This window comes from Pelobates fuscus, chromosome 7 (assembly GCF_036172605.1).
Source record: "Pelobates fuscus isolate aPelFus1 chromosome 7, aPelFus1.pri, whole genome shotgun sequence".
Classification (NCBI taxonomy): domain Eukaryota; kingdom Metazoa; phylum Chordata; class Amphibia; order Anura; family Pelobatidae; genus Pelobates; species Pelobates fuscus.
The window spans coordinates 20,623,391-20,647,905 of NC_086323.1; the positions used below are offsets into that span (position 1 = coordinate 20,623,391).

The 24,515-nt window shown below is 41.2% G+C and overlaps 1 protein-coding gene across 1 annotated transcript; it reads left to right on the plus strand.

Annotated features, from left to right (window-relative positions):
- On the plus strand, positions 1-23,418 carry LOC134568993 (cytochrome P450 4B1-like). Its single transcript, XM_063427766.1, has 12 exons — positions 1-669; positions 1,360-1,504; positions 3,817-3,861; positions 6,148-6,275; positions 6,530-6,654; positions 7,799-7,950; positions 9,784-9,890; positions 19,221-19,411; positions 20,248-20,381; positions 21,945-22,009; positions 22,500-22,582; positions 23,097-23,418. The coding sequence occupies exons 1-12, from the start codon at positions 478-480 to the stop codon at positions 23,266-23,268; spliced, it is 1,539 nt and encodes a 512-aa protein (XP_063283836.1). The 5' UTR covers positions 1-477; the 3' UTR covers positions 23,269-23,418.
- The last annotated feature ends 1,097 nt before the right edge of the window (positions 23,419-24,515 follow it).

Sequence of the window (24,515 nt, forward strand, 5' to 3'; positions counted from 1 at the left end):
CATTTAGTAGCCATCCCATAGCCATCAACCAATTTTTATTTTATTTTTGCCCTCAGCCACATTGCAACACAGACGGAACTCCAAACGAAATGGCTCGTCCATTGCCCGTTTCGTTTGTTTCATCTCATGTCAACAAGACACAAACGTAATGCTTTAGCTTTTAACGGGTTTCATTGTATTCTAGTAAATTGTTCTAAACCGGAATGTAACAATTTTATTTCAGAAAGCAAACTTTCACCTGGAGACATTTTTCACTGCATCAACATTTCTTTTATCTGTCTTGTAATGACAACTTTTTTTTTTCTCCTACCTGTTTGGTTTCATTATCTTGCATGCAGGTGTGTGTACATTGCACTATGATCCCGCCTTGTGGAAAGGGGCCCTGTGCTGACATCACCTGGCTGGTTTAGGTTACAGTTACTGTATATAAACGTGAGCTCAGTGAGGGCTGCAGCAGGGTCTGTCTGGGACATTACCATGACAGCTCCGGTTCTGTTCGATCTGCAATCTCTGAACACATGTCAGCTCTGCCAATGGGCTGCCTGGCTTTTAGGCTTCTTACTGCTTTACAAAGTGACCAGGGTGTACCTGAGGAGAAGAGAGCTTATAGCAGCCTTCAGTCCTTTCCCAGGTCCAAAAACACACTGGCTGTACGGCAACGCACATGAGGTAAGAGACAGAGTTATTTACTAATGTGAGGATTCAAAGTGAATTCATTATAACACTAGAGTAGCCACACTGAAAGAACAGGGCTGTTCACTAAAATGTGAATTGTCAGAAATGTAAGGTGAATTTAACATTTATTACATAATTGCTACAATGGAAACATTTCCACTTCAGTTTGAAAATTCTCCAATTGGAAATTTTCTTTCAGTGAATTACTCTACATATGTGTGCAAATATATTCCCAGTATAAAGGGATTTTATGTACGTGGGTGATCTTGTCTAGGGCTACATCGTTTGCACAGTGTTTACCCAAGAAATCGGAGTGTAAATTGCTGATTTGGCTAAACTTTCTAACTCAAATCTAGTCACAGCTTGGCTTGTTGAGCCTCTACTTTGCCGTTTACATGATATTTGCTAAAATTGGGAGTTTAGTGAATAACTCTCTCACATGAGAAAAATAGCAAATGAAGTTAAAAACTCACACTCTTACAATTGCTTAATTTATTCCTTTCTTGTATAATGATAGTAAGTTCCATATAGGAGGCAGGTTGGGACAGGCAACTGGAATTCCAAAGGTTGTAAGGCAGAGTAATGTTTGTGTGTGTGTGTGTGTGTGTGTGTGTTTGTGTGTGTGTATGTCTGATGTATTATGCTTGGTTTATATTATGGCTTTATATTATGTCTATCTTCCAGTTCACACAGGATGGGACAGATATGGACAATATGGCTCGTTACGCTGAAAAATATCCCTATGGTTTCACAATGTGGATGGGCCACTTCTTTCCTGGGCTTATAATCTGCCACCCTGACTATGCTAAAGCCATCCTATCGAGGCAGGGTAAGGAATCTACTAATAACATAATGTATAAAGCATCATCATATGTTATAGAGTTTTACGATAGCTAAATGATACATATACATAATGGAGACACAATAAAATGAAGCTTACACAGGAAGACCAGATGATAATAGTCCTGGTGAAAGAGGCTTACAATCTGATGGGCGTCATAGCTTATCTTGAAATAAAATAACTAAAAAAAAGCCTAGGGAAACTCATTAATCTGTGTTGGAGTACAACTCCCGCAATCCATCTTGTTGCAGTTGTAATCCATTATTTACTAAAAAAAATAATTTTTTAAACTATTATAACAACAGTCTGTTCACTAAATAGTGGCTTCTGGAAATATGTTTTTTTTCTCTCACAATTTAGCCTAAAATACTAGAGTTGGAAAATTATTCATGATAGCTATTGTGTAAAACTATTGGATTGGCAAATACGTCCCTATGAAATTAAAATAATTTTTTTCAATTTAGTATTTGTTTTTCAATTATTTGTTCTTCTGATACATAACCATTTAAGCAGATATTGTAATTTCATAGTTACAACGTATGTAGGTGGAAAACATACTTAAGATGATTGAGTTCAATCTTTAAAACACAGGTTTACATCCTGTTTATCCACAAGAAAGAAACCCCCCTCCCCCCCCCAATTTAAAGCAAAGGCAAATTATGCCACAAAAAACAGGGAAATAACACATTTTTTGACTCCATATTGGCGATCAGATTACTCTTAAGATTTAAAAAAATATACAGCCCTTTTTTAAAAGTAATGACAGAATTTGATACGACAAACTCTTTAATTAAAAAAATCCCACATTGTTATTGTTCTTACTGTAAAGACCCTTCCTTCTGCAGTAAGCAAAATCTCCTTTCTTCCAGTCTCATTGGATGAAATTTCTGTCTGTTGTATATTTCTGTTTATGAACAGGTTAGCACATTTTTGTACAGATCCTGTATATATTTATATAGTGCAATCATATCCCATCTGAGACACATTCAAGTGATTCCCTAGTGGCCAAGTAATTAAAATACTTAAAGGAACACTATAGGGTCAGGAACACAAACAGGTATCCCTGACCCTATAAGTGTTAAAAATACCATCTAGCCCTCAAGCCCCCTCCTCCCCTGGCCTCCCTAAATATAATAAAATCGTACCTTTATTTAATGATCTGCCTGCTTGGCTGACATCATCAGAAGTGGTGATCTGAGCCAATCACAATGCTTTACCATAGGAAAGCATTGGAATAGCTGAAAGTGCCAAGGAGGAAGACCAGGGACAGTGCCAGCACAAGCCAAACACAGCCCTGGACAATGCAGCATATGCTCAGAGATAAATTGAATCAATGCATATCTATGAGGAAAGTTCAGTGTCTGCATGCAGAGGGTGGAGACATTGAATGGCAGTACTGCACAGTGTGCAGTACTGCCCCAGGAAGCACATCTAGCAGCCATATGAGGAGTGTCCAGTGAGGTATCCCTGGGCTGTAATGTAAAAACTGCCTTTTCTCTGGAAAAAAAAACAGTGCTTACTGTAAAAAGCCTGAGGGAATGATTATACTCAATAAGCTATAGTTGTTCTGGTGACAATAGTGTCCCTTTAATCAGACATCTTCGATCTTGAACTAATCCTGATCGCTCTCTTGATGCTGATTGGCTGTTCAGTAACAGTTCCTGACAGCTGGCATCAGATCAAAAAAAGCAAAAAATAAATAAATAAAGGAACCTTATTGTAATGAACATTTCTTTTCATGGCAATATAAGGATAATTTATACACAAGTGACTACACCAGATATGACAAATAATAAATAATTTTATCTTATAGTTATTTTCCACAGGTCAAAATTAGGGGAAATTGCACACATATATTTAAGGATATGGGTAGGGGGGCAGTAGAAAATATTATTTATCTAATGTGCCCATCAGACATCATTGTAGACGTTTAGATTATATCCAACTCTTAATTCAATACATTATAACAATAATTCAATACACAGGCGATCACAAGTCAAACTGATTAGCGACACTCCTCGACTTTTATAGTGATCGCAAACTTGTCAGAAAGAAACCAACTTGAATTTGAATAAACACAAGTGGGAGTTATTAACTAAACAGTCAATGGTAGCGATTGTAAAACTAGAATTGCAACATTTAGTCCCAAATAGTTACACTGGAAGAATTATCCAAGATAGCTATATAGTCGTCACAGTTATCTTATCCAGAATTACTAAGAAATACTATTAATCATTGACTAATTGTGAATTTTATTTAATTTATCCTGAAATTCCTTTTTTGTTTGCAATATTTCACAGATCCCAAAAATCCCATGATCTATAATTTTGTTGTCCCCTGGATTGGTGAGTAATAAGTTAATATGAATATCCATTATATGCATTCTTTTTTTGCAGGGTCTACCTCAAGATTATCTGGTACTTTAGTTTATAGTTTATAGTGATCCAGAATATATATAATTCCTTTATTCAGAGATGTCTAGACTTGGCACAATATGCTTGTGAACTCATTTGTCTGAGCATCATGGAAATTAGAATTCAAAAACACCTGTTTGCCACAGTTGGCAATCACTGCATAGCGTGTCCCTTCTCATTGACTTCACCTGCAGCAAGCATGTTTTTATCCTCCAAACAGGTCACTTGCTCATTTTCAATGTTGTACTTCATCACCCATTTTTCTGGCCAATCCACCAACAAAAATGAAAAACTATTGCTTTTTTCAATATCATTTAAAATAAAAGATTAAATGTTATAGATTAAATGTGCATAATCTGTAATGTACACACTGTCATTAGAAGATAGCACGCCCACTTTGAATTCTATGGTTTTACATACCATTTCATAACAATTATCTGTTACTTAGCAGTTCTTACCATTAGGTTAATACAACCTCAGATGAACAACAAGACAGGACATATTACACAGGTAATGATTTATTTAACAAAAATAAAGCCAAAAATGGAGAAGCCATGTGTGAAAAAACAAGTACACTATTACTGCTTCCATATGAATTAAGACGCTAAGCAGCAAACAGGTGCTGCTAATCAAATGTCCTTGATTAATTGATCATCAGAAAGTTTTGCCACCTCTATAAAAGCTGAAGTTTTTTACAGTTTGCTGGTCTGGAGCATTCAGGTGTGTGTTAACACACTGCCAAGGAGCAAATACATCAGCAATGATCTTAGAGAAGCAATTGTTGCTGCCCATCAAACTGGAAAGGGTTTTAAGGCCATTTCCAAACAATTCAAATTCCATCATTCTACAGTGAGAAAGATTATTCTGAAGTGGAAAACATTCAAGACAGTTGCCATTCTTCCCAGAAATTGACGCCTCAGCAAATTCACCCCTAGATCAGACCGTGCAATGCTCAGAGAAATTACAAAAACATTTCACACTCTACAGGCCTCAGTTAGCATGTTCAATGTTAAAGTTCATGAAAGTACAATTAGAAAAAGACTGAACAAGTATGGTTTGTTTGAAAGGGTCATCAGGAGAAAGCCTATTCTCTCTAAAAAGAAGATGGCAGCATGGCTTAGGTTTGCAAAGTTGCATCTGAACAAACCACAAGTCTTCTGGAACAATGTCCTTTCAAAAGACGAGACCAAAGTGGAGATGTTTGGCCATAATGCACAGCGCCACATTTGGCAAAAATTAGTGCTTCATGCCAACTGTCAAGCAAGGTGGTGGGTGATGATTTAGGATTGATTTGCAGCGACAGGACTTGGGAACTTTGCAGTCATTGAGTTAACCATGAACTCCTCTGTATATCAAAGTATTTTAGAGTCAAATGCGAGGCTATCTGTTCAATAGCTAAAGCTTGGACAAACTTGTGTCATGCAACAGGACAGCTATTCCAAGCAGACCAGCAAGTCTACAAAACAATAGCTGAAAAATAAAAGAATTGAGGTGTTGCAATGATGCAGTTAAAGTCCAGCCGTCAACCCAATTGAAAATGCCTTAAGAGAGCTGTGCATAAACAAATGCCAGCAAACCTCAATAAACTGAAACAACATTGTAAAAAAGAGTTGGCCACAATTCCTCCACGGTAATGCGAGAGACTGATAAAGTCACATAGAAAATTATTACTTCAAGTTATTGATGCTAGAGGTGGTTCTACAGACTATTGAATCATAAGGTGTACTTAGTTTTTATGCACGACTTCTCCACACTTTATTTTGCTTTTATTTTTGTTCAATATATCATGAAACAGTGTAATATGTCATATGTTGTTCATCTATTGTGTACATTTTGCTCAGTACCTCAACAAATACATAGACCCACACATCTAAGGATGAGGTATAGAAATGAGTCACATACAAAAATTTTACTTTAACAATATACCAGGAATTTTGATTTATAACACTGTCATTTTTATTTTAAATAAAATTGATCAAAGCACAAAAATGTTACTCTTATTTTAAGTACAATTTGATACATAAACTACGTTTAAGTAAACCTCTATGATTTCACACAATATCTTCCTTGTGCCAAAAAAAAAAAGGTTTTGACTATAACACCCACTACCAATGGACAATATATTGTGTTTATTAATTAAATATATTTTCTGTACTGCTAAAACCCATTGGATTTACATCAATAGACTGTAATAATTCCTACTGTTCTGATATTTAGGGAGAGGTCTACTAGTCTTGAATGGACCAAAGTGGCAACAACACCGGAAGCTGTTGACTCCAGGTTTCCACTATGATGTTCTGAAGCCATATGTCAAGCTGACTTCAGATTGTACTAACGTTATGCTGGTAAGGACAATCATTTAATCTCATCCAGTCTTGGCACTGGGGGTACAGGATTATGTCACATGTAATTAAAAAACATACACAATCAAAACTTTGTCTCCGTCACTTACAACTTAACAATTGTCCAACTTTGCCAACCCGAAGACCTTGGGTTGACAAAAATCTAAATCACTTGCTTATGTTTAATAATCTTGAAAAACTGTTCATCTTTTATATTTAGTCTATTTTTCTTCTTTTTTGGTTTCTCATCATTAAAGGAAAAGTGGGAGAAGTTAGTCTCCAATAAGAAGCCCGTGGAACTTTTTCACCACGTCAGCCTGATGACGCTGGACACCATCATGAAGTGTGCCTTCAGTTACAATAGCAACTGCCAGACTGACGGGTGTGTACCATGTACATTTTGTCTAATGGATTAGTAAACCTATATCCAATAAACAGATAGACAATATGATACTCATGCATTCAAATAACATGTGCAGAAGACCAGGCCCAGTGTTACCATAAGACAGCACAGGTCTTGGGGCACCCCAGCAGAAGATACCACCTGGCTCCATCAACAGCACAAATTAAAATGTATTTAATGTAATGGTAAATCTGCTATATATTAAATAAAAAGAAAATCCCTGACGATCAAATGCTGAGTCTGGAGAGAATGCTGGAGGTGAAGACCTTTATAATAACCCCCTTGCTGTTCTGGTACTCGGTGAAGGACTCATAGTGCAGCAACTAGGAATCCCTGTCTGTGCTCTGGCTCATTGCTGAGCACCAATCCAGTATGAGTGATGTTCTACAAAGCAGTAGGTGCAGACCCTGTGCACCAGACCACCATGGATTTATTATTAACTCCTGCAGGACTACCAGGGAGGATAGCCCCCGCTGGACCACCAGGTGATTTTAGCCCCCTCCCTGCAAAAAAAAGTTAAGCGAAAGAGGGTGCAAAACATTTTCTATTATATTAACTTTTTAAATTAAAAAAATTTAAATAATCACTCGCACATAGCACATACAGCCAAAGCAAGCATCATGCATGTCACCGCCACACACATTTCATACACTGCCAATACACACACATAAATAAAGACACCACAATTTTTTTTTTGCTTGTTGTTGTTGTTGCACTCACTGCACATTACTGTGAGTTTTAATCCTGAGAAGGTTGATGCTTGTATCACAACCTTTGTAGCCAATATTTTTTGCACCAGCCCTGTGTGAGACAGCAATCAAGTAGTAACATATACATAAGACAACATTCTGATAGAATTTGTCCACACGTTTTCACTGTTTCTTAGAATATTTATGCCAATCACTTGGTGAGATCTGTGACATCATACATTGCACATCCATCAGATGTCTACGCTTACCCTGTGTGGTTGCTGGTTTGGGCTTAAAGTCCGTATATAACGAAGACAAAAAGAAAAGAACACACTTTAAAACTGCACGTCTCTCTTCCAATATACAGGCTCAGCTATGTGTACATGAGTTATATCTCGGTTTTAAACTAATGTTAATCCTTTATTTTTCTGCAGTGATAATACTTACATCAAAGCTATCTATGAAATCTCATATCTGACAGAAAGAAGAATCCGTATCTTCCCCTACCACAGTGACTTCATCTACTTCTTCAGTCCCCATGGATTCCGATTACGGAAAGCTCTGAAGATAGCCCATCAGCACACTGGTAACTTCACTATCTGCCTGATTAACAAAGGCTGTCTCTGATCCAGTTTTACTATAACTCACACATATGTAATTTCTGTGTATTTTTCCCTTTCGAATCCATCAAAAGCTGACAAATGCTGCCATAAAAAATATATTTTTTTTTTTAAATTTTGAAATGTAACATTAATAACCAAATGAAGAGTTTGGTACCTTCCAAAGTTTAGTAGGTATCTTAAGTTCATTCAAGATAGAATGAAAATGGTCCAATCAGTGGATGATGTCACTTAGCAAACATCATAGCATTGAGCATAGCTCACAGAAAGCTTGAACTATCGGGAATTAAAAGTAGAAAAATCCTACAATTCAACTTTGCGTCCCATTTTTGATTTATTGTGATTGTCTGGCTTTATAGCTACAGGAGATAACCAATTGGTCACGGCATAAAAATTCTCCTGATGTCCAGAAAGGTCAGTTTGCTATAGTTTATATGCTGCGCGTGTAATAGAATAGCCTGTAGGAAGGTTCTCCTGCACTCCACCTGTCAATCAGCTCTGAACATACACTCTATTGTCTGCAATTGGTTGTATACCAAGAAAAGATTAGAGGAGGTGACATCATTAAACTGTGTACATTTTACACAAATCTATACATTTGTTTGCAATATGGCAATAGATAAATCTTTTCAAACTAACACAAACATATATATGTATTTATTTATAAAATAGTTTACCAGGATGGATACATTGAGATTTCTCTTGTTTTCAAGTATGTCCTGGGTCCAAAAAACATTTCATAGTTAAAATAGGATACAACAAAATACAAAACCAATATTAATACACCGATACAAAATACACCGATACCGATACATACAAAATTTTACATAGAACAGGTAAGAAATATATGACACGTGCATTCTGTTTTGAGATATGTAGAGAGGGATCTCTTCAAAGGATTTTAGGCCGGGGGAAGATTTGAAAGTGTTTGAGAGGTTGTTCCATAATTGTTGTGCTCTGTAAGGAAATGAGGATCAAGCCACTTACTTTTTGTATTGAGGTAGGCCAAATAAAGTGGATATTGTAGCACAAAGTGGCAGAACGAGTTATACAATATAGTAATTTTATTAAGGTGGGTTTGCGGTACAGATGCATACATTACATCCCCATAATCAATGACCGGCATTAGCATTTGCTGTGCAATCTTTTCCTTTACTGTAGGGCTTAGGCAGGATTTGTTTCTGTACAGGGCACCTCATTTTGGATAAAGTTGTGATGAAAGTTTTTCTATGTGCAGGCCAAAAGATAGATTGGGGTCTATTTGAAAGAGTGGACTGCGTTCAGTGTGTTATTTGATAATGTTTTGGCGCATAGATTGGAATTTTGTAATTTGTGTAATCTAAACTGTTCCGAAGAGCGTTGTGACAGTTTTGTCAGTGTTTTGGAAGAGTTTGTGTTTTGCAATCCACTTTTCTATTTCTGTAAACTGGTTTTGGAGCACAGCCTCAAGCTGCAGTAGATCGGGTTTGCTTGCGTAGATTACTGTGTCGTCTGCATACATGTTTACATTTGAGGCTATGCAGACATTAGGCATTGACTAATAATATTGAAGAATGTGAATAGTAGGGGGCCTGTGTGTGTGTGAGTGTATTCAAACATTTACTGTGTACTCAAACATTTACTAATGTATGTTAGCCTGAAGTCTTATGCATTGTGATTATCATATTATGTGGGTAATTCTGTACTTCCTAGTTGGTAAGATACATTTATAGAGAAATACAAATCTTGTTGATCAGAATTCTCTGTGTTTAAGATAATGGTCTTCAAATTAGACATATATTTCATGTTTTACCAATCAGAGAAAGTAATCAAACAGAGGAAAGAATCCCTTCAACAGGAAAAGGAATTGGAGAAGATCCAGAAGAAGAGGCATTTGGATTTTCTAGATATTCTTCTGTTTGCCAAGGTATTGGTTCCAACCCACCACTATTATACTTTCACAATTCCATTAAAGTTAACCATCCATACATTCATGTTGATTTGCCTGACGCTCTTATTGTTAGCTTGATGCTTTGTATTGTCTTTTTATGAAGCTATTTATTAACTAGTTGATATTTAGACATTAGTTATGAATGGATTGCACATACTTCATAGGACACCAGGGAAGCCACAACACATTTGCTATTCATAAAAATGGTGTTACGGTTTCCCAGGCTAAAAAAGAGAACTTTTTGGCGTAAGTGCTACACGTAGTGAGACCAGGACAGCAGAGAATATATTTTGAGAACGGGCAAAAACTCAGAGAAACCTCAATAGCTTGCGCTTTGGTTAGACCCTGCACGGTTCTTCAAAAAATCGTTTTTATTCAGTTGTACCATTACAGAAGAAACTATACCATATACGTATCAGATTGATCAAACCCATAAGGGCAGTTTTGAAATGCTGGCAAGTTCCCACTGCACGACAGATACGGCAACCCTGGACAATTGTTTAGATCAAAGAGTTTAGAGGGATATCTGTTCACTGACAATGCCAAACAAGGCTAAAACAATTGCCTGGTGTTGCTGTATGTCTCACGCAGAGAGAACCAGCCTGCATTTTTAATTGGACAACCCTTTTAGTTGGGTCTTTCAGATATGCAAATGGTTTGTGTTCTCTCTGTAATGGCACAAGATGAGCCAAAACTAGCACGGGGACCCACCGGAGGGCAAGTCATTGTTTTCTTAAATATAAAATATGAAATGCCACAATCCTCAATGGGGTACCGGGTTTAAATTACCCATATAAGATTGACTTACATGGGTAAAAATAATGAGTCATCACTACCACATTCAGAGCCCTGGTTTCAGATTTGCCAATGGGTAGAGTAGGCAGCTGCCTATATGTACCACAATTGACTAGAAATTGGCATATATTTTTTATTTTGAATTCTGGTATTTTAATTATATTTTTATTTGCAGAGGGAAAAATAAAACATGCAAAAACAAACTCTCTTGTACATTTTTAAAATCATAAAACAAGCAACAGAGAATTGGATTGTGGGAGAAGGGTGCCTTGAGATGTAAATCTGGACCTGTTGATACCAAAGTTTTCACTTCTTTTGAAAGTTATTATTATTATTATTATTTATATAGCACCATCAAATTCCGCAGCGCTTTACAGTGGGTGGATAACGGCTAGTGTATTGTGTATTGTCTAGAGGAATACACTTACATGGATTCCCATTGATGATACAATAAAGAAACAATCTTACGTGTAAAACCATTTCACGTACTAAACATTAGTAGTTATTATACTGTAAGTGGGATATGATGGTAGATACTAAGAAGCTCATATTTTCAGCACTTTCACTCTGGGGGAAGGTTGATGTATTTGTGAATGTAATTATGTGGCGATAGAGCTCAGTATTCAGTCTGCTTCCTTTCCGTAAAAAGGATTAGAGAGTAAAGTGACAGAGGTTGACTGGATGTTATTGGAGATGTGTGGTATTGGAAGGAATAGACCGCTCAGGTTGCTTGGGAGATTTCCAGAGAATTGAGCCAGATTAGTAATGCTAGACGAGTAATGGAATTTTATAGCATGACAGGAGGCTTCATATTTGCTTACCGTATATACTCGAGTATAAGCCGACCCGAATATAAGCCGAGGCCCCTAATTTTATCCCAAAAAACTGGGAAAACTTATTGACTCGAGTATAAGACTAGGGTGGGAAATGCAGCAGCTACTGGTAAATTTCTAAATAAAATTAGATCCTAAAAAAAATATATTAATTGAATATTTATTTACAGTGTGTGTATAATGAATGCAGTGTGTGCGTATGTGTGTGTGTATGAGTGCAGCGTGTGTGTATGAGTGCAGCGTGTGTGTATGAGTGCAGTGTGTGTATGAGTGCAGTGTGTGTGTGCATGAATGCAGTGTGTGTGTGCATGAATGCAGTGTGTGAATGCAGTGTGTGCAGGGCCGGTGCAAGGATATTTGCCGCCCCCTCCCCCCCCCATATGTCCTGACTTCCCCTCCTCCTCCCTCAGTGGTCCTTACCTCCCCACCCCCGTGTTCCTTCACTCCCCCCCCCAGTGGTCCTGACTCACCCCTCCCCTAGTGGTCCTTACCCTCCCCTCCCCTAGTGGTCCTTACTTCCCCCTCCCCTCCCATAGTGGTCCTTATCCCACCCCCTCCCTCTCATAGTGGTCCTTATCCCCCTTCTCCCTCCCATAGTGTTCCTTATCCCCCCCCATCCCTCCCATAGTGGTCCATATACCCCCCCTCCCTCCCATAATGGTCCTTATACCCCCCCTCCCTCCCATAGTGGTCCTTATCCCACCCCCTCCCATAGTGGTCCTTATACCCCCCCTCCCTCCCATAGTGGTCCTTATACCCCCCTCCCTCCAATAGTGGTCCTTATCCCCCCCTCCCTCCCATAGTGGTCCTTATCCCCCCCTCCCTCCCATAGTGGTCCTTATACCCCCCTCCCTCCCATAGTGGTCCTTATCCCCCCCCCCTCCCTCCCATAGTGGTCCTTATCCCCCCCCCTCCCTCCCATAGTGGTCCTTACCCCCCCCCCTCCCATAGTGGTCCTTACCCCCCCCCCCTCCCTCCCATAGTGGTCCTTATACCCCCCCTCCCTCCCATAGCGGTCCTTATACCCCCCTCCCTCCCATAGTGGTCCTTAACCCACTACCTCCCTCCCATAGTGGTCCTTATACCCCCCCCCCCCTCCCATAGTGGTCCTTATACCCCTTTTTTTTTTTTATTAATTTTTTTTAATTATTTTATTTATATTTTTTTTTTTCGTCCCCCCTCCCTGCTTGATATATGGCAGGGAGGGGGGCTCCTTCCCTGGTGGTCCAGTGGCATTGGTAGTTCAGTGGGGGGGAGAGGGGGGCTGGCAGAGCTGTACTTACCTTTCCTGCAGCTCCTGTCAGCTCTCTCCTCCTCCGCGCGGTCTGTGCAGCTCCCTCTGTCAGCTCCCAGTGTAAGTCTCGCGAGAGCCGCGGCTCTCGCGAGACTTACACTGGGAGCTGACCGAGGTGCTGAACGGACGGCGCGGAGGAGGAGAGAGCTGACAGGAGCTGCAGGAAAGGTAAGTACAGCTCTGCCAGCCCCCCTCTCCCCCCAGTCTGTATTATGGCAATGCAAATTGCCATAATACAGACTCTGACTCGAGTATAAGCCGAGTTGGGGTTTTTCAGCCCAAAAAATGGGCTGAAAAACTCGGCTTATACTCGAGTATATACGGTAAGTCTCTCTTTACTAGAACTCCACAGCAGCACATTAACATAGAGAGATAAACACCAAAGACAAAAACATAAGGTATCTATATAAGGCTCCTCCTAAGCCACCATTTCCTCTTTCTTTGCTGCTCCGCAGAACAGTACAGGTCAGAGTACCACTGCCTCCTGTTATATATGGGTGGCTGTGTGTCTATTATATGTAATTTGTGGTTTTATGCTCTTGTCTTGGGTTTAAAGTATTGCTGCATTTATTTCTGTGGCTGTTTCTGGGATTTGGGCTTTGCCTTTCTAATCTGTTATATTTGCCACTGTTTTTCCTCTCCTTTGCATGAGGTTTCACTTAGCATTTTTTCTTTTTCATAGTTTTTATTGTTTTGGTTAGTTTTTTCTTTTATTTTGTGCTCTGGTTCTCCGTTGCGGTCTTCCGACCGCTCCCCGTGCCGACCGTCGGGACCGCGGAGAAAGACTCCAGCGGTCCCACGTGTCCCTTGTATTGATTCCCGCCCGCCCGCTTCGTCCGCCGAGCGGGAATCCTCACATTGCCTCCCTGCCCGCGCCCCGGTCGCTTGAAGCTGCTTCCCGAGCGGCGTGGGTACGGAACAGGGTGCTGAATTGTTACCGCGGGAGCCTCTGCTTCTGAATGCCCTTGCCCCCGCGTCCACGTGGCCGGACAGTGAGGGGCTGTGGGCAGTGTATACATCTTGCTTTCCGATTCCAGTTATTGCTCTGTACGAAGTGACTTGCAGGATGTCACACAGGATTCTCCTATCTGAGCATAGCCCTGTCACCACTATGCCCTGGCCTGGCCGAGATTAGTGGGAGTTAGCCGCCAGTTGAAATTAGCAATTTTCTTTCTTTCCATATTCTCACTGCATAAAGGTTTTAATTTTGCAGGGTGCACGGCTCTTTTTCTGTCTACTGCCGCGCACTACCGTTTATTTCTTAAAGGCGCAGTGTCCGCTTTTATTGTACTGGCTGCCTGTCTGGCTGCTTAGCTCCCTCTGTGTAGGGGGTCATTACTACACATGTGCTGTGTTTCTCTGGGCAGGTTTGGGTTTTTTTTCTCTACCTCTGCCTACAGTTTGCTCTCAGTGCATGTGTTGTATGGCTTTGCAGGCTTCTTCTGTGGATGCCATTATTGCATGTGCCCTAGGGCTCTAGGTGGCTCTAGGCATTCCACTGCATGCCTCCTGCGTAGGACCCGCTTCACATCACCGCACTATCGTTGACCGAGACTGGTCTGGAGGCCTGACTACACCTCTACCCTGCACGCACGATATGTCAAGTAATTCCTGCATATCTACCATAAGGACCTACGTTCCTGCCTCATGTACCACTGGGACGGTCCTACCCGTGCCCGTATACTGGCCTGCTTTGTCTGTGCCATTATGATTGGCCTGCTTTGTCTGTGCCCTTATGATTGGCCCGCTTTGTCGGTGCCCCTTGATTGGCCTGCTTTGTCTGTGCCCCTTGATTGGCCTGCTTTGTCTGTGCCCCATGATTGGCCTGCTTTGTCTGTGCCATATTACGCATGCTATTGACCTGGTGGCTCCGTACCCTGGACCAAGTTTTGTTGAGCCCGCATGCGTTTAATACTTGCCTCTGCCATACTAGGGGTGCTGCCCCTACTGCCTGCTAGTGATACCTGTTCTCTATTCAGTTAGGTATCACGTGCCGTCATCTCAGACGTTATGGAAGCCTCTGCACGGGAGCAGGCTTTGCAGGCACTGTTTAATGCGGCTGTGGCCGCCTCTGTTGAGGAAGCTCTGCCTAGGGTCCTTCCTCGTCCACGAATGGACAGGGGTGCGAGAGGATTCCCCCGCTTGGCAGACGACTCGGCGGAGTCAGACTCTCAGGATCGAGAGCAGGCAAGTGCGCTAATGCGCTATTGGAAGGGTGAAGGCCCTGAACCACGCTCCCGGAAGGACAAGACTCCGGCGAAGCGACATGGTTCGAGGTTATGGAACCTCACCGGCCAGGCGCCACCGTCTTTTGGGCACAGGGGAGGTGGCCTCCTTACCCTCCCCCCCCTATATTGGCCTGCTGGAGGAGTGGCGGGCAGACCAGTTTCCCTCGGATGAGGGAGATGTTTGGATGAGGACCGTGGGGAAGGTCCCGGTTGGCGCGAGGAGGATGAAGACGCGCCGGCGACGGAGAGATCCCCACGGCGATGCTGGGGGACAATGCTTTTTGGAAGCTACAAGAGAGCCTCTGTTTATCCCTCGGTCTATCAGATGCCACAGACCCTCGGAATGGTCACTGCCCGCCCACTCGGCACAATTAGTGCACTACTGGATCCGCAGATCCCTTAAGGGGAGGCCCGCAAAGAGCTGCGAGCGAGCTACCCCAGGCCCGTCCTGCCGGACGAGGTGGCAGCGGCCCCGGATTTTGATCCCCTGGTGGCCTCGTACTTGAATCCTCTGGGTCGGGACCCCAGGAAAGCCTCCGCTCAGAGCAGGATAGACGACTAGATATGCTGGGTCCCCTGTGCAGGATGTTGGTCCTGGCGGACGAGGTCTACAGGGTAGGTACGAACCTGGACCCGACCATCATGCGGGATTGGGCACTACACCCCATGTGCCTTCTAGGCGATGCTAATGCGGTTCTGCACCGTACGCAGGTAAACGGCTCTGTTCCGTATGGACGCCAAACTATCGGAGCTAGAATCTAAAGAATTGGGCCCCTCTGACAGTAAGACCTACTGTTCAGGGCACCTGTCATTAGGGAGCTACAGAAACACATCAACGTATTTGCTTCCCTGGTTAAAGCGCAGTCCTCTATAAAGAAGGTGTTTCGCTCACTGTTATCCCGGCTGGTCTTCGGACCCCACAGATCCCGTGACCCATCCTTTTTTCCCACCTTACCAGCCCAGACCTCCCTACTCTCAAAGAGCGGGTGGAGGTCGTGGAGACTGTGAAAGAGGACGGGCGAGATTTCCTATGGGTGAGTACATCTCCTGCCACTTTCAGTTCACCCCTAGTACATACAGACGGATTGTCTCCCGGCAGAGACAGGTGGCAGGAAGTGTCTTCAAATGCATGGATCCGTCAGACGGTACGGAGTTAGGTCATGGACTTCCCTCCCACCGACGCAGGTTGGACCTCCGAGTGTCTCCTTCATCGCGAGGGTTCAACGTTCTTTGATAGCTTCGGAGGTTCGGACTCTGCTCGCCACTGGCGCTATCCTACTATCCTACGAGGGGCCTTCCCAGCTCGTTTCTAGTAAAGATGACGTCGGGGGAGCTCTGCCCGATGGTCAGTTTTTAGGACTGGAACACTTTTGTTGTCTGCACCCACTTCAAGTTGGAGGGCATTCATCTCCTTCGGGACCTTCCCCGGCCGGGAGTCTTGTTCAGATGACTGGACCTGGGGGATGCTTACCTCTCCATCCTGGTGGGCAAGAGTGGTCGCGGTTTGCTTCGCTTCGCCTGGAAGGGCGTCCCTCGCCAATTCACATACCTCCCGTTCGACCTCAGCTCGGCCCTTTAGTGCTTCTCCGAGCTGCTGACGCCAGTGGTCGCCCGATTCTGGCCAGAGGACGTCCGTTTCCTGTTATTTCTGGACAATGCGACGGATTGCATTCTCCGTCTGCCTTTGACACTGATGGCATCCACCCAGGAGGTGATGAGAAGGATATTACGGCAAGTCTGGATTCTCCGCCAAATGTTTGCTCGCATGGTGGGCCTTCTCTCAGCTTCAATACAGACAATATACCTGGGCCCACTACACCACGGGACCATGCAACGGCTGAAGACCCCTGTTCTACGCAGGTGGCCCTCTTCAGACTGGATGGTTTCCCTGTTCCCGGGTGTGAAGGCCGGTCTGAACGGTGGCTTCCGCACACGTCCGCATGGAACGGCAAGGCAATATTCAGGCCGACCCCGGATTTCGTTCTGGAACTGACTGCAAGCCTTGGGGTTGGGATGCCACGTACACATCTGGGTCCGCGGGTGGCCCGTGGTCGGACAAGGAATCGGAGATCCACGTCAACTGCCTGGATTGATTGCAGGTTCGTTGGCTGTTCGGAGCCTGGCAGGTCACATGTCGGGCTGTTGCGCCCTCCTTCGGAGAGTCGAGGTCTCAGCGGTACAATATACCGACCGCTTGGGAGGCGCTCGGTCTCGCACACTGGAGGTGACGAAGGAGATTTCCGGCTTATGCTTCCAGCGCTACATCGCATTACAGGCAGAGTATCTACCGTGTGAGTCGAACCTGATGGCGGATTTGTTCTCCTGAATTTGGAAGGATGCCAGCGACTGGGAATTCTTTCGACCCATCTTCATCGTACTCGTGCGTCGCTAAGGTTTTGTTCATGGTGGGTCTATTCGCCTCCGGGACGACCGTCAGATTCGGACGTGCTTTGGTTGGCTCCCGGATCCAACGTGCGCGTTGGTGGTCGCGTTTCGACAGGTGCGGTCGTTTTCTCAGGAAGCATAGGTGTTTCCTCCGTTCGCCTTTATTCCCCGGGTGTTTCTTCTAGTTGTGGTCGGCGTGTGTCCTTAGTGTCGTCGACTCCGCTATGACAAGATCGGTCGAGTTCACGGAGCTTCTGGTTTTTCCTGTCGGGATCCTCTTCTCTTACCGTCCTCTCGAATACTCCTCTTGGATTTTTTTGGGAGTGCCTGGTGTGTCGAGGCGTCGTCACTATCGGCCAGGGACCTTCTCTGGGATCCCTGAGCTCCCGGGACGAGGTGATGTTTACCTCTCAGCATTGGATTCATAGTGTCGTTGGTGTTTAGGACAGGGTGCTGAACCCTTTTTTCCGGCCCGTGACCAACTTGCTGAGTGTCTTGTCCCTCCTCGATGATTTGGGACAGTCGTGCCGTCTGGTTCTTGTGATTAGTCATTTATTTAGGCGGCGCGTGTTCCATTTGGAGGTTTTTTCCCATCGGTCAGGACCCGCTGGTCTTCATACTTTTACGTGGGATGAGGCTGGCACATCCTCCGGCGCCTAAATTCTCTTCCCTCTGGGAGGTAAGTATGGTTCTAGCGTTTTTCTTCGGGTTTCGCCGGAGTTTCTTGTTTTTTCCCTTCGCCAGTTTATTTTGGACCGTTGGACTATGTTTATTTTGCTTTGCTGTCGGAGCGTTAAAACAGCAAATATGAAGCCTCCTGTCATGCTATAAAATTGTAGATTATACTAGCTTTAGTGTAACTATAATCTTAATTTTATTAATGACAGGAGGCGAATATTTCCCACCCAGTTTGGTTTTTTCCCCCCCTTGTTTTGGATGGATTGCATTGACTGTATTCCTGTTGATTTGTCTGATTATCTGGGCTAGGTTTGGTAGTCTGGGGTGATGTTTGTGGGAAGTGCATGTTATATTGTATTGACGGTCATTAGTGATGGATTTCATGTCTTTTTTCTATCAGTACTGGATCGTGGGATTTATGTTTTATCAGTACATTTCGTTCACTAATCAAGGTTTTCGACTCTGTTTATTTCGTTTCAGTTTAATGGTTCGACTTCAGTTCATAGAATCAGCTGTTTGGCAGGATGAAGATCAAGTTCATCTATTATCCGAAGTTTTTCCAGATGGCATTCATTGTTATGTTGAAAATGTTTCTTTATTTAGTTATTGTTATTGTTGTGTACGTTACTTTGTCGCAGCGTGAAAGAGGAAATGGTGGCTTAGGAGGAGCCTTATATAGATACCTTATGTTTTTGTCTTTGGTGTTTATCTCTCTATGTTAATGTGCTGCTGTGGAGTTCTAGTAAAGAGAGACTTAAGCAAATATTCGCCTCCTGTCATTAATAAAATTAAGATTATAGTTACACTAAAGCTAGTATAATCTACAAGTTTACTATAGAAACTATAGAGTTATTCCATGTTGCATTTACAGAGACTGAGTTAGGTCCAGATGAATATATGAATCTTCATTTGCTACACAGCCTATGCATATTTAAAAATGAATCAGTGTTTCTATCACATTAGGGGATGAATAGCAAGCTCTAGTTAAGGGCATATGGTTATTATTATCAAAGTACGGTAGTTCAATGAGAAGATGTCTTCTTAATAATAGCAGTTACCTAAACTGTAAATATAAAACAACTTTTTTTTTTAGGATGAAAATGGAAAGGGTTTATCAGATGAAGACCTGCGAGCAGAGGTGGACACCTTCATGTTTGAGGGTCACGATACCACAGCCAGTGGGATCTCCTGGATCTTGTACTGCATGGCCAAACACCCAGAACATCAGCAGAAGTGCAGGGAGGAGGTCAGAGAGGTCCTGGGTGGAAGGAACACAGTAGAGTGGTGAGAACATGTATATCAATAGATAATCTATAACTAGCAGTTGTGGTGGTTGGAAAGGGACCTGTCTGTTTGCATGCCAATAAATTACTGTACATGAGATAAATTGTACTGTTACTAAAGTTATATATTTTGATACACTGTATGTCTATGATATTTCTGAAATCTTGATGTTATAGTCATTACTAGACTTTGGCTCTGCTGAACCATTTTTCTGAAGCTTTTTCGAGACACCTGGTATTTAGTCTGTTGTCGGTTTAGCTTGACTGAATGTCAGTTCAGGGACTGAATCAGAAGAAGAATCCAAAAAGATGCAAAAATGGGTCAATCAGTGCGCTGATAAATATATATACATAATAATAATAATAATAATAATAATAATATGTGTATACTTTGCAGTACCCTGACAGGAGCCTTTTCCTGCCATTCGGTTCACAAATCAAGTTAAAAAAATTAATTAATAGAGGGAAACACTGTATGAGCAGTAAATAAAAATCTGCATTTATTAAGTATATAATGTAGATTTCCTCCAGTTGTCACTTCTATTGATCAGTTCTAACTAGATATGTGAATAAAATCAACATCTAGCAACTTCTAAAAAATTGGAATTTCATCACCCGACCAGTCATATTGCAGTTCAGTTTAATATGGTAAAAAAATATATATATTTTTTTACCCTTTATCAACGATCTACAGACTGTAAGTTATATGATACATACCAACATATTGTGAATTTAAACCGATGGAGTTGGATAAAGATGACCTCTTGCATAGCTTGTTGCTACAAAGACTATTGATGGTTATTGTAATACGTGCCGTATATATTTGTCTGTAACCAGGGAAGATCTGGGAAAGTTGACATACACCACGTTGTGCATTAAGGAGTGCATGAGGCTCTATCCCCCAGTGCCAGAAGTAGGACGAGAACTTGCCAAACCAATCACATTCTGTGATGGGCGGAGTCTTCCAAAAGGTGAATTGGAATTCACAAGCAGTTTTGCTACTGCGTAAATTGTATTCATTCATCGAGTAACATATATCATATACCTTGTTGCAAGTACATATAAGTGTGTATTTTAACCCCTTAAGGACACATGACATGTGTGACATGTCATGATTCCCTTTTATTCCAGAAGTTTGGTCCTTAAGGGGTTAAACAGAAGATAAATTGCTACTAGAGTGTAACGTTTTTTTTCTGTTAGTGTTTTATTTTTATTTTTTCCTTTTCTCCATTATTATTGTCATCATTTTCAATGAGACCCAAGTCGATATTGAAGCACACTTTATATTATCTTCCTAACTTAGAATTGGTATATATATATATGATATAGGCCAGTACACAATATTTAGAGCTGATAATAAAATCCTTATGGGCACTACACACCGATCAGCAACAACATTAAAACCAGTTGCCTAATATCATGTAGGCCCCCCTTGTGCTGCCAAAACAGCTCTGATGCCTCAAGGCATGGCCATCCACCTGATCAAAAAAAAAAAAACAATTTGATAATAAAACATTTTTATCAGACAAGCCAACCTTCTTCCATTGCTCCATGGTCCAGTTCTGATGCTCACGTCACCATTGAATGCCCTTTCAGCAGTTGACAGGGATCATCATGGCACTCTGACCGCAGTCCCTTATACAGCAAACTGTGATGCACTGTGTGTTCTGACACCTTGCCATCATGGCCAGCATTAAGGTTTTCAGCAGTTTGAGCGACAGTAGCTCTTCTGTGTGATGAGACCAGACGCGTTAGCCTTTTTGCCCCTCATGCATCAATGAGCCTTAGACGCCCATGACCCTGATGCCAGGTCACTAGTTTCCTTTCACCACTCCACAAGACTTGCCATTTTGGAGATGCTCTGACTCAGTCGTCTAGTCATCACTATTTGTCAAGGTCACTAATGAACACTTTCTGCCTAATATATCCCACCCCAACAGGTGCTATTGCAATAATATAATCAATGTTATTCACCTGTCAGTGGTTTTAAAGTTGTGGCTGATAAGTGTATGTGATTTAGGGTTTATTTTCTTCAGTAGTGCCTATTCTGAGTAAAGTCTGTGGTTTTACTGGGAGAAATCCATCAATGGGTTTGTCAATGACTTTTGAGTCCAAAATTCATGGATTGCGCTCTCGATAACAAGCTGTTTTTGAATTTGTGATCTGCCTGACAACTGTGTGCATTCCAAACCATTGGCATCTAATGCACTCTAAGAGAACCTCGGGAGAGTCACTTAAAAAAAAAAAAAACTTTTGTTCTAGAACAGTTATCACATTTATCACATTCATAAGAAATGTATTAAAAGAAAAGACCTTTATTTGTCTAATAATGTAATGGTAATAACACAGTGTCCTGGTCCCATAGCTTTAGCTAACAACCATGTCCCTGGAATTTTGGGGTAGTTTCACAATTTATTAAGCATTTTAATCACCAGATACATATCAGCTGAATTTAAATAGAAAATTTCAAAATATAGAAAAATTGTCTCTGTCTTGTGTATTTTATATAACTTTACCCGTTTTGTTCCTCACAGGTGCCAGTGTGATTCTGAATTTCTATGCGATAGGCAGATGCCCCAGCATATGGGAGGATCCAGAGGTAACTGGAGATCATTACAAGACAGTTTATTAAAGATTTAGTTAATAAAAAGATAGACAATTAAAATAAAGCCAAACAGCTGAGCACAAGTTATTGCTGATTAACATTAATTTACTCTATGGTGAAATATCCAGGAAATGTTTGGCTCTCCTCTAAAAAAAAAAAAAAAAAAGCTAAAGATTTTGTATATGTATATGTAAAAAACGTAACTGTGTAACTGTTCTGTGTGTGTCATTTTTTTTAAAAGTATTGTTTATTTATATAGCACCCGTAGGTTCTGCTATATATGGTACATGCATGAGAATGCAAGAAATGCATCAACATTTTAATATATCAACATGTAATAAAATTATATTTAAAAAAAATATCTTGGTGGTGATCAGGTGCAATAGGATCTGGTGAAAGAATGGTGGCCTTATGGCAAATCCGGCCCTGTTTGAGGTTCTATAAATATCCTGATAAATAATTGACAAATTTTATGTTTTTATAGGTATTTGATCCAATGAGATTCTCACCAGAGAACTCATCCGGTAGGCACGCGTATGGCTTTGTGCCCTTCTCAGCTGGTTCAAGGTTGGTCAAAAAGAATTATTGTGAATTAAAATGACTTCTAGTTTCAGTTGGATATTGACATATGCTACTGTTCTGAACAAGTCACATAGGTACAACATCATCTTCAGGTTCCTTAGCCACTAATGTTCTAATGAATTAGAAATCTGATTTAGTAAATTAATTAAAAATGATAAAAGATAAAATATATATATATACATACTGTTGATTTTCCTGTATTTGATGCAACACGAGAATTAGAGGTTTAGTAAGATTAGGAAGTGGCTGAAACATTTTAATAGGTGTGTTAGATGGAACTTGTATGGATGTCCACTAGAATTGAGCATTCAATTCCAGGTGAACTACTATTCGTCCGATTTTAGGTGATGGGCTCGTCGGACAAATTCCGTATCTCTGAAGCGCAGCATACCGTCTAGCACAATGGCCGAACATGTTGACATTAGTCTAGGTTATTAAAGATCTTAGAGTCTAGTAATCTGTAATAATCCTTAGTTAAAATATTTGTGTTCCCCAATAGGAACTGTATTGGACAGAACTTTGCAATGAACGAAATGAAAGTGGCCTTAGCGTTGATCTTACAGAGATTTGAACTGAGTCCGGATACTGAAAATGAACCGCTTAAAGTACGTCAGCTCGTCTTACGTTCTGTCAATGGAATCCACCTGTACCTGAAGAAGGTAGAGACTTAAGAAAATTGAAAGACAATGGGAAAAGAGGACACTTTCATGAGAGCAGCTACGTTTTTCAACAGATGTGAAGATAAAATATTTTTAATGGATGACAAATAAATGTTTGTACAGCATATAAAATAATAAATTAATTAAATATCTAAATAACTCCATGAATGTGCTATCATCAACATTGCAAAAGTGTCACATTAACATATTATCCCTTACATCAACAATATGATAAACGTTATGTGGGCACCAAAAAGGAAAAGTAAAATAACACAATGCAAGGTGTACAAAATATTACAATATTTGTCAATCCAATAGCAATAGGGTGTGTTTTGAATCAACTCTAGCAATCACAACTTAATATTGTGTGGGGTGAGGAGGCTCAGGAGGGGAAAATTCTCTTTAATATACATATTTTTAACTACCAGATTATAAATAAAGGACCGCCTACGACGCTAAAGTGCTCTTTGTTCCAGCTATCCAATCTTTAAAAAAACGTAGAAACTACTTAAAATGGTGTCTGACACCTTACATATATAGAAAATAATATATACTACAGTGCTAAAAATACACTCTTGGAGTCTTGGGGCAGCAACACTTTTAAGGCTGGGTGGCAAGTTAACCAGTTCTTGTTTTAAGAAACATAAAAAAAATACAAAACTCTGCACCCATCAAATCACCTTAATACAACATACAAAGAAAAGAGTTTAAGTTTCTTATTAATGGTTTAATGTATTAAGTATTTGTAGCCATTTAAGTATTTGTAGCCATAAGGTGGTGTCCTGTTTTTCCAAATCAAGGGCTGTTGATTTGACACAGTTTAAATCTCGGTTACCAAAAACAACTGCTAGATTGCATTAAAAACCTTCTTTATATAGTGATCTTGCTAGTAGAACGCAACATTTCATTTACATAGACATAGAAAAAAGGTAATAGCAAATAGTGTGTCTGTTTTTTGTTTTTTATATATATTTAAAGAAAGTGGTTGTCACTCACATTTGTTAGAGCTATGAGAACCTTACTCACAAGGAAGACCACATAGGCAGATACTGGTCCCTCCACCTTGAGACATCACAATCTGTGCAACAAATATGAAAGAACACATGGCAAAAATAAATGGTGCTGTATATTGAGCAATACGCAATATAAATTATAAAAGTAATGTACAGAGTTCAGCGCAGTATAACTCAAAGTGTATTAGGCATTTATCGGTATTATCTCCACCATTCTATATATGACTCTGTAGAAGGACTTCAATG

Excerpts from the sequence above, each read along its gene's own strand:
- LOC134568993 (XM_063427766.1), top strand. The coding sequence starts at position 478 with ATGACAGCTCCGGTTCTGTTCGATCTGCAATCTCTGAACACATGTCAG. Across the intron at positions 19,412-20,247 it reads GGAAGGAACACAGTAGAGTG|GGAAGATCTGGGAAAGTTGA; the intron begins GTGAGAACATGT and ends GTCTGTAACCAG. Across the intron at positions 20,382-21,944 it reads TGGGCGGAGTCTTCCAAAAG|GTGCCAGTGTGATTCTGAAT; the intron begins GTGAATTGGAAT and ends TGTTCCTCACAG.